Source organism: Cyphomyrmex costatus, unplaced genomic scaffold (genome assembly GCF_001594065.2).
Source record: "Cyphomyrmex costatus isolate MS0001 unplaced genomic scaffold, Ccosl1.0 scaffold664, whole genome shotgun sequence".
NCBI classification, from domain to species: Eukaryota; Metazoa; Arthropoda; class Insecta; order Hymenoptera; family Formicidae; genus Cyphomyrmex; species Cyphomyrmex costatus.
In genome coordinates, this window is record NW_017280227.1 from 403915 (window position 1) to 415301 (window position 11387).

The 11387-nt window shown below is 34.0% G+C and overlaps 1 protein-coding gene across 1 annotated transcript; it reads left to right on the forward strand.

Moving 5' to 3' along the window:
* The first annotated feature begins 779 nt into the window (after positions 1 to 779).
* On the forward strand, positions 780 to 8593 carry LOC108780022 (solute carrier family 41 member 1). The gene is made up of 7 exons (XM_018547593.1): positions 780 to 985; positions 3044 to 3437; positions 3841 to 4020; positions 6803 to 7242; positions 7394 to 7614; positions 7688 to 8024; positions 8493 to 8593. Exons 1-6 carry the CDS (start codon positions 894 to 896, stop codon positions 8017 to 8019), a joined length of 1659 nt encoding a protein of 552 aa, XP_018403095.1. The 5' UTR covers positions 780 to 893; the 3' UTR covers positions 8020 to 8024; positions 8493 to 8593.
* The last annotated feature ends 2794 nt before the right edge of the window (positions 8594 to 11387 follow it).

The following is an 11387-nucleotide window of genomic DNA, read 5'->3' on the forward strand; positions in this document are numbered from 1 at the left end:
TTTTAATTTTTAACAATTATTTTTAATGACCCAACAACATTATCTTTAAATATGTATGTATACAGCAAAATTTTAGCCTTTTCAACAGAATCATTCTTTTCGTGTGGCAAAATATGCAATATTTATACATATACTGACATTGCACGTTATAAAATATATATATATATAACGCTTTGAAGGTTTTTTCAAATTAGAAAATTATGTTTAATGTGCTTATCGAGTAGGCTTTTGAGTTTTCTTTAATAGTAACTTTAACATGGAAAAAATGGTTTTGCTAAAGTATCTAAAAACTTATTGTTAGCTAAAGACAGATCTGAAAATAATTTTACTAGACCATCAAAATAATGATGTAGGTCGCTCAAACTGATTGCTAGAATACCAAAATTACAGTTTATGACAGTGCTCATCATATGATTTCTGCAATTATTTTGATAGTCCAGTAAAATCATTTTCAGATCTAATTTAGTTAATTTTTCAGATACTCTCTCTCTCTCTCTCTCTTCAAATCGTTCATTCCGTAAAAAAATTCTAATTAAGCCGAATACGTAACTAATTTCCAAGTTAAAATAACATGACAATTATTTGACAGTGGTCCTCAGGTACGAAGAGGCTGCTTACCTTTCTTCGATTGGCATGTCGCTGAATGATTCACATTTTGATTTTCGCCGTAATTAAGAGCAGTTCCTGAACGAATCTAATCAGCGAGAAAAAGAGAGAAAGCGGGAGGAAAAAGATAGTCGCTCTCAATTACGTAATTTACGTTATTTGTGTCCTGAAATACAACCGCCAGCGTCGTCGTCGTCGTCGTTGTTGGCGACGCGAATCTTATCATTCTCAAAGGAGAATGGCTGTATATTCGCGGCAGCGAGTATCACACAGCCTTCAGTAGGAAGATGATAGAGGGCCAGGTGCATCAACATCCGGTACGAGTGCCGCCCGACAAGTCGCAGCCGCTCCAAAATGCCAATACCATCAAGTTCGAAAAGTACGTTGGAAAGTATTGTGCAAAAAGTTTTCGGTCTCTCGATCTCGCGAAAAAAGTATGAGGAAAAAAGTATATGTCAGGTTGAAAAATGTGAATTTATATCTCGAGTGCCAAAAAAAACGGCAAACGAGTGCTTTCGGCATGGGACTGCGAATTAAAGACATTCATGTGACAAATTAATAATCATTAAAATTTTTTCACTTGTGATTTACAATTATCGATCGCACGCACGCCACGCGCTCTTCATTCATTCGACACATTCATCGATTCATTTCACAATTTAAACTAAGACTTCGACATTCGAATTTTGAAGCTTTGAATTAGGCATTAAAATCATTGAAATTTTGAAGCTTTAAAAATTGGACACTTCAAAAATTGTATAATTATTAATTTAATATAACTAATGGTAACACAAATATTTTTATTTAAAAATGTACAAATATATTGATGAATATATATTTCTATATTTTTTTCTATTTGCACAAATTTATTTCTTAAAGCTTTGAAATTAATTTTAAATTTTGAAACTTCGAAGACACAAACTTCAAAAGTTTAGAATTAATCAGTTTAACTTTAAAGATTTAAATTATTTCCAAGCCTTGAATCTTTAAAGTTATCAAAAGTAACAAATCTAATTCAAACATCTTATCTGTTTAATTTTATGTCGTAAGAAGTAGTTTTTTTTTTAGGATAATCACACAATTTTAATTCCTAAACTAGCAATTATTTGACGTGATAAGATTTGACGATGATCATAAAAATTCCTAAACATGAGATACAATCTATTTTTTAATTTTCAAGTAAAAAAGATTCAAGTATTATTAAGTCAAATTGAAATGTTTTACAGGCGCAATGTTCGACTTCATTACTAAACCATAGACAATTATTCGACAATTTTATTCTAAAGTATTGATGAACTATAACAGACCGAACTTATCGTTTTCTCATACGGTACAGATCAGTAATATTGCAGTGATCATTTCAAACGTTACGGCAATACTTCTGTGCTGTAAGAGTATCAACGTTAAGAGTTAATGAGACTCTTCTGCTACAGAAATCCAATTTGCACTGTTAGATATCAAAGAAGTAATGGTAATCCGATTCTTTGATTATGTTTTGTTATTTTTAACTTTCACGTATGCCAAAATGTAAATCAATTCTGTAGTTAGCGTTTCTCAAAGTAAATAACATCTATGTTAACGTATGCACTCAGTAAATAATAAACTAAAAAGTAAAATTTAATACATTTTCATTTTTTGAACAATTTCATTTTTTAAATTAACAACATTAAATAGAGATAGTAGCAACTTACGGAAATAATTAAAAATAACTTAAAAGTATAATTTAACATTATGGTTTCAGGTATTAAAATACTAAACAACAATGCTTTTAAAAAACACTCAAAAAATAAATATAATTAATTACTACCTTTCAGTATTATAATAAATTTTCAGCAATAAGCATTCGGCATTTGTGGTGACAAAAAGGGATTTAAGTTAATCTTAAAGTCGTCTATTTTATTCAGTAGGACTTACACACATATGTGTGTCATTGACACTATATATTATTATGGCTGTGTCGAAAAACTGCCAGTACTGAAAATCTATACGTAACGCAAACTATAGATTTGCAGTAATTACTGGCAGTAAATTTGGGAACACAGTCTATGTCAATATCGCATGCACACACGTACAAATTTTCTAACTAATCTTTCACATTAAGTATCTAAACTTATTTCTAAGTACTTAACATTGTTTGTTCATGTAATTTCTAGTCCAAATCAAAATTGTTTTATGCGTACAAAGTGTAAAATTTGTATCTGAAGCAGATATAAATTAAAGCCGATAATAAAACTGTAATTTTTCAACTTTCTTTCGTTTTTAGCATAAAGTCAACGGGTTTGGATTAGATTACCGTTTATATGTTAATTGTGGAAAAGAATTTTTTAATCTAAATATATATAAAGGCAATTAGAAATATACTTATTTGAAAAATAATCAGTAAAACAGACGACTTTAGGACCCCTTTAACCAACGGAGATCTTCCTTCTGTCGGCAGTGAGCAATGTAAGGAGCCTCTGCTTCTGGAGAAGCAGAACTCCCACAGGATGACACCAACTGATGGTCGCTCGCGGACCACATCCGAGTCAAAGGATACCACGACCACCTCCACCACTACCGTCAGCACCGCAACAACCACTAATGGACAAGCGGCAGCTGCGAATACCACCGGTGGACACGCCACCGATGACTGCCTTGAGGTAACCATCTTTGACGAGGGCATCGACGGTGGCCGACTGCCGGACGTCGTTGCCGAAAGCAAGATCTACGGCGTGACTGAAGAGGATGAGCCGCTCGAGTCGTACTTGGCGATTACCATCCAGGTCTTTATACCCTTCCTTATCGCCGGTCTGGGCATGGTGGGCGCCGGATTAGTCCTCGACCTTGTCCAAGTATGAAACTTCTTCACTCTTATCATAATAAATTCTCACGTGGACAATTCTTTTTGAAATAGCTAATAGGATGTGCATTAAGAAAAATATTTTAATTAAACAAACAAAACGCTATTCTTATTGATATATTTTATTGATACATCTAATTAAAACAATTTTCTCAATAGGAACGTTTAGGCAATTAATTCGACAACACGCGATCGTATTCTTAAATAGAATTTAATGCTGATTTCCACCAACGTAGATTAATTTAAATAATTTCAAAATTCAATCTAGATTTAAATTCAATCTTTAATTGATTCGTTAATTTAATCAGATGTTCCACACATTAAAGATAGTCGACTATAAATTAATACGATCTTAATAGCATTGACTTCATTTAAATGTTCATGTTCTTTTGCAGCACTGGGTAGTCTTCGAGAAAGTCAATGAGCTCATGATTCTGGTACCGGCGCTTTTAGGGCTGAAAGGTAATCTAGAAATGACTCTGGCGTCGCGTCTCTCTACTCAAGCGAATCTCGGACATATGGACATGCCAAAGGAGCAATGGCACATGATCATAGGGAATCTCGTTTTAATACAAGTAAGTAACAGTCATTGATTTGATCGGGGGGAGGGGAGAGGAGGAACTGAAGAGTGGCCTAATTCTCGGTAAACACCAACTAAAAGAAACGTAACATTAATGTTATAACTTCATACTCTTTCGTAATAATGATGACTATTATGTAACATATACATTATATTATAATTAATATTAGGTATATATTATTGTTAGTTGATGTTTACTGGTTCTTCCGATGCAAGATGATTGGCTCGCGTCTTTCCTATGATTATCGGCACAAGTGCAATTTGTCATCTATCGCAAGCCTTCATAGCTATACAATTGTACGAAATAATACAATAATTGTCAACAGATGCGTCAGATGCGTTATTCTGGCACGCATAAAATCTCAAAGCAAACCTCGGACGCTTCTCCTGCGTTCAGCCGCGAAAGTTTACTTTCGCGAAACTGGTTTTAACTAGATGTTCCATAATTAAACGATATTTGCCGTTTGTCATACGACTTCTAACTTAATTCCGTTCGAATACATTGCGAAACGCCGTTATTGGCTCGCTTTGGCGCCGTGTATTTTTCCTCCTGGAATCTCTCTTCTGCGGTCGGTCCACCTGTTTCTTTCAACTTCTCTCAAGAGTACGCGTCTGCCATGTCTTACTCAACAACTATGAGACGCAACGCACGGAAAAGTTCTGCGCTATTAATCATCCAGCTTCTTATCTCATCTAGTATCATTATCATCTAGTGTAAATATATCCATGAAATTTGATATTTTTTTTTAATTCAAGTTCAACCCTTTGTATTCAGTTTTAGCTTCGCAAATTTTCAATTGCGATAATGGAAATGAAATTATTGTAATCCGCGAATTCCGATAAATTTTTTTTGCCGACGGAATCATTATCGATCCATCTTGAAAATTGTAAATTGACAAAGAATACTGTAGAGAACGATGCAGGCAATTTAACTCATAGTTAACTGCTAATTATGAAACAAATCGACGGCATGATTTCGGGGGAGCGAACAACGTTTCTCGATTTAGCGAATCGTGTTACGCACGCATTCCCTGTCTTATCGTTGGCGCCACGATTTTATTTTATTATGTGTTCAACACTGATGATGATAGACGACGGCCTTCAGGAAGCCGACTGTTTGCCATACAATCCCTCATACAATAAGCGAACGCAAGCTGGTTACCTCACGAGACACGCCGCGTGATAAACGACACGTATTCTCCAACGTGTCAGTATCTAAACAGAAAGAACGATTTTGCTAATGTATCTAAACATTTAACTAAAGGTCTAAAAATAACTTTGTTGATCAAAATAATGATTTAGGAATGTTTAAGCATAAAGAACACCACTGCAAAGTTTCAACATTAGCAACCAACTTGGAAGTTTTACATAATTATTTTAATGGTCTAACAGAATTATTTTTAAATCTGTATAAGTTAAAGGACTCTTTGCACTAATTATATATGGAAAATTGTGTTCTGGTCAAATGATCATAATTCAACACTGTTTGTTCAGATCCTAATTAAGTTGACATTGAGTAGTTCTTATCAGGCGCCTGTTCATTTCTTGTTTAGGCGCTAACAATAATGATATCAGGTAATTCTTATCAGATGCATCCTGCCATTACATGTTCAGATCCTGATAAGGATGATTTCAGGAAAACCATTTCAGACAGAACTTACTCGTACCCGATTGGGTCCTGATCGTGCATTAAGCATGCCCGATCAAATTTCTACTTAGGGAGTTTTCACATAATAATGTTATAGCTTATAATGTGGTGAACAAAAGATATCATAGACTCGATAAAAAAGTTTTTTAGCTATGGTGTATCAAAGGCACTCTCTATAAACACATTTTTGATAAATTTATAAACTCACAAACTATATATCCACTTATTAATTCTTGTTTTTATAACATCTTTTGTTCATTACATTATATTATAAACTACATTATATGTATGTGCGGAGACTAATTTGTTTCACTAGTAATACACAGAGTAATACACGCGTAATAGGATGTAGTCCTCGCATTAATTAATATTAAAAATATAAGAGATTTGTATTCACATTTGATACACTTTAATTAAATAATACTATCCATTATTGAGCCTCGTGTCTATGACATCTTTTATTAATCACATTATAAACTACACCATATACAATGTAAAAAATAAAATGTTAATTTTAACTCAAAGATGTTGAGTGGATTTTTTGAGATATGCAAAAAAATGTTAAATCCAAAAAAATTATCTTGTTTTTTAAAAATGTTAAAATTAACATTTTTGTTAACATTTTTGCTTGTTTCGGAAAATCTACTCAACGTTTTTGAGTTAAAATTAATATTTTATTTTTTACGATGTACACGGGAAAAAAACAGTTTTATTCAAATATCTGAAAATTTAGATACAAAAATTTTTAAACAATTTTATTAAAATCGCCAAAACTCAAAATATATTAGTATAACTTAGAGATTATAAAATTCTTATAATTATCAATTCCGCGAATCTATAAACCTAAAATATTTTCTTTAACTTGTGGCTCTGATTATTTTTTCTATTTTTTCCGGTATTCGAAATATCTTGTAAAATATCTATCGAAATGAATATTTATTAATACATGGTTATAAACTGAAATTTGCTGAAAATCTCAATTTTTACCGATTTTCAATATAATACATCTCAGTAACTGGAATTTAAAAAAATGAAGAAACAAGCAGAAGGATTTAATTTTTCTTTAGCCATCAAGTTTTTTTGAGAGATCCGTTACTCGGGAACTAAAAGTCATTTTAATTGTGCATAGTGTCAAGCGATAGTGGTGGGATTCTTGGGTTCCGTGGTGGCGATCGTGATGGGTGCCTTCCGGAACGGCACGGTTTCCCTGGACCATGCCTATCTACTGTGCGCCAGCAGTCTGGTCACTGCTTCCCTCGCTTCCTTCGTTCTGGGCCTTATTACGGCGGGTGTCATCGTCTTTTCCCGTCATTGCCATATCAATCCGGATAACGTGGCCACGCCGATAGCCGCCAGTCTCGGTGATATTACGTCGTTGGCTCTTCTTTCATGGATTGCCACCATACTCTATGAATGCATAGACAAGCAGGACTGGGTGGCACCTCTTGTCATAGCCTGTTATGTCCTCGTGACGCCGCTCTGGGTGTGGATTGCCAAGAAAAACAAATATACCAACGATGTGCTTTACTTCGGCTGGACGCCGGTCATGGTAGCCATGTTAATCAGCAGGTAAAGACGATTCATCTAAATTTTTGGATACTTTAGTAAAATCGTTATTTCTTTATATTATTAGATTCTTATATTATTGGTGACATTTATGTATCACATTTCGAAACGGCTTAAAGGAAAGAAGAATCTATAAGTGTAAAATTTTTCGTAGTTGCGGCGGTCTTATATTGGAATTTATGGTGTCGCGCTTCGAGAACCTGACGGTGTTCCAACCGGTTATCAACGGCGTCGGCGGAAACCTGGTGGCCGTCCAGGCCAGCAGGATATCAACGGCGCTTCACAAACAAGCCGAACTCGGCACGCTTCTAATCCCACCAGGCCACACACATCCTGTCATCTTCATTACCCCAATTGCCAATTTTTTCGGGAAAGGTATCCTCTTTCGTTTTTTTATTCTTTAAATAATTTAAGTTTGTCGTGATTCTTCATTGTATCATCTCTTTAGGTATGCACGCTAGAACCACGAGAGTCTTGATGACAATGGTGATACCGGGCCACGTCATTTTCATTTACCTAATCAATTATATGAAGGACGGTAACACATCGATGACGCCGCTCTTCGTCTTTGTTTACCTCTGCGCAGCGATGCTGCAGGTCGCAGCTCTCCTTTACATTGCTTACATAATGATCCATTGGATGTGGAAGCGAAAGATCGATCCCGACAATTCGGCGATTCCATATTTGACCGCGATGGGTGACTTGCTCGGAATCAGCCTGCTGGCTATTGCCTTCCAATTTCTGTACCTGGTCGGAGATCAAGATTTCGACGCACCCTGACAGTAGTAAGATTAATTTTTAACTTTGTTATATAACCACGAGCATAATTAATGACAATCATAACAATTTCAACATATCATTCCCTTAAAATGAATAATCCATGATTTTTAATTATTACCACAATTAACTTCATAGAAAACCGTTAAAAGTACAAAAAGAGAGTAGTTAAAAATAAATTTTTTAAATTGTTACAATTTAAAAGAGTGATTTTTAAGTGTTTTGAAAACAACAAAAATGATTATATTAAGAATATATTCTTTCTGCTAATATTACTTGATAAACAAATTGAAAAATGAAGGACTCTTTATATAAAAATAATAATAATTAAACGAAGATAAAGGACAATTAGAGTCAAATCGTAAATAAAAATAATAAAGCGATTATTTATAATGATTAAAAATTGGTTTATTGCATGCTCGATCGATAGGACGACTTACAAATGCTCAAACGAGGTGTGTTGCATTTTTTTCCAGGAAGTCGCAAATTATAGCGTTCTCCGGCAAGCGGGACGCACAAGTTAGAACTGTCGGACCGAAAGGGCATTCCTACGAGGCTGTGGTCGTCTGAAAGTATATTCCACCAAATCTAATCGTCGGATCTGCCAGTCTGCCGACGAGTCCCACGGACGGACGGTCGCAATGGTATTACTTAGCAAAGTATTAATAATTCATCACTTATATCCTGCGTTCGCCAAGAATTAATTAAAGACTATGGTATCTAGAGACTCTGGTTGTTTGCATTTCGTGAAAACCAGTCGAATTATTTCCATTATCGATGCGCGAACGTTTCGATACTTAATAATTCATAACTTTTTTTACGAACGCAAAATATAAGTGGCCGATCATTAGTACCTTGTCAAGTTGAGCGGGCGCGTACTCAGGTTTTAACTAGCTATACTAATATATCAGAAGATAATACGAGGTCAGTAACATGGCAAATTAATTTGTCGACTATCTAAAAATTATGATTGTATTTTAACGAAACGTTGAATTTTTCTTAACAATTCTAATTCTGGAATTCAAGCCTAAAGTTTAAGAATTAATTTTTTTCCAAAAAAGCCGATACAAGCATTTAATATTAACGGCGATAATTTTGCTAATTTCTCGGCATATATCTAATAAAATATCTCTCGAGCGAGTTTAAGCTTAAGATTCGCTAATCTCGAAACTTATAAGGATTTCAAAATCCTAAAAGTATAACTCTCTTCACTGTATTACGAGTGAAAAATTGAAGGTTGTCGTATTTTTCGGTCAGAAATAATTTACAAAGTTACATATTAAATTACAATCGCGAGTATTGCGATAACAATTTAATGTTAGGACTCCATAAGTCCATAGAGCTTGTTCATCCTCGGGCTCATAGCAAGAATTCTGCCTCTTCCACGGAGCGCGCGCGCGTAAGTAAAAGTACGTGTAGTCGTAATACCAACGCGTATGTGTCTTCGAATAGTTGCCTTCGTATACGACGAAATTTAGATAGGTATTTAGAAGCTGCCGCACGACCTATTTTTGGAAGCTTTGGAGAAGCTCTCGGAGATTTTACTCAAAGCCCTTGAAATACCTGCCGCATAAAGTCCTACTTTAGCTCTTATATACGATGCGGTTTAATGAGAATTTGGTCGTCCTCGCGCAAATAACTAATTCCGAGATTTTTTGATTTTCTTAATTGTTTATATTAATAGTATACGGAACGTCTCTAATTCTAGAAAATAATCTTTTAATAAATTTAATACTAGTACTGGTCAATTAACTACTTATTTTGAATATATTAAAAATATTGTTAATAGTTCTTTAATACTAGTTATAATACTTTTAATACCAAAAGTAAGTGATTAATTGGCCAGTATTAGTATTAAATTTTTATTTAAAAAACTCGCCTGAAAGATAGGATGCACTGCGAGCTTATAGAAGTCGAGTTGATGACGTGAGTCATTACGAGTACGAGAGCCAGCAAGATCTCGTGCACAGAGTGATAAAAATGATCACAGTGTGATAAATCCTACAGTAAACACCGTAAAATAACCTGATAAACTAACAGTAACATAATTTTGATGTTACAATTTATTCATACTCAACATTATAAATGTAATAAAACGTATGTGTTACATAATAATTACATTGTGAAATTGTAACATTCTTATACAGTATAATACTATTCCAGTATCATTAGGTACACTAATACCGGAATGTTACAACAATATTGCTGCAAATCTCTAATGCTATAAGGGATTGATGTTATATGACATATGTTATTGTTAGTTGGTGTTTACTGAAAATATGAAATACATTTGCTAGTGCTATCACTTAACGAATGTATTTTTCAAAAATTTTGAGAAAATATTGAAATATCAATGCGATAATTGTAGCTTAACGTCTAAAGCTGGCATAGAGACGAGTAAGCAGTTATTAAAAAATTATAATTCATAAATTTCACTCGATCGACTGTATCGAAGTGTCACGTTAGACGATTGGAAAGTCCGCACGGCAAGAATGAACCTTGGTGAAACTGTATGCGAATAGCATCGCTTCGAAGAGGAAACATGACGGGCGGTATTGAAAGTAAGTCAACGTCCCGCTGACAATTATCTCGGACGTTGATGTAAACGATTTAACCCTCCCAAGCTGACAACAAAGTCTATAACATAAGGCTGGGTCCACAACCTCGCTGCCCTAAGCCGTAAAGCCGTAAGAAATTGACCAATCATAGTTGAATGCGAGAAAAATAATTCTCTGTGATTTTGGTCAATTTCTTACGACTTACGGCTTTACGGCTTACGGCTTCTTAAAGCGAGGTTGTGGATTCAGTCTTACGGTTACTATAAAAGCTGTCTCTAATGCAAACCTACTTAATTTATGTTAATTTTGTAATAGTAAAGTTTTTTTTACAATAGAACATAATATGTAGAAAGATGGATTCAAATCCAACTCGATGCTGTTTTGTTTATTTTGATCAATGTACAAAATGGGTAAAAAATAATAACATGAAAATTTGTCTTTCTCTGTTTATTTATAGATAAAAGAATTATAGATGAAAAAATATGAAATACATAAGAAGGACATTTAACCAAAGCGGATGCTGGTGCCTGAAATATTTTTGAATAAATTTTACAATTTTCAATTTAAGCAAAGAAATACAATAAAATTTATTGATCTATTTTAAATAATTGTAATAAAAACAAAAAACGCTTTGACTGAAGCCGTGGGATTCCCTACAACACGAAATATCACAGTAATATACAGCATTTTCGTAAAAAATAAAATATTGCTACAATATTCAACAATATTTCATGCTATAGAAGATCATATTTGACTCCAATCTTACTATTACACATGCAGTTATAAAAGACACAAATTTTAATTTTAAGAAAA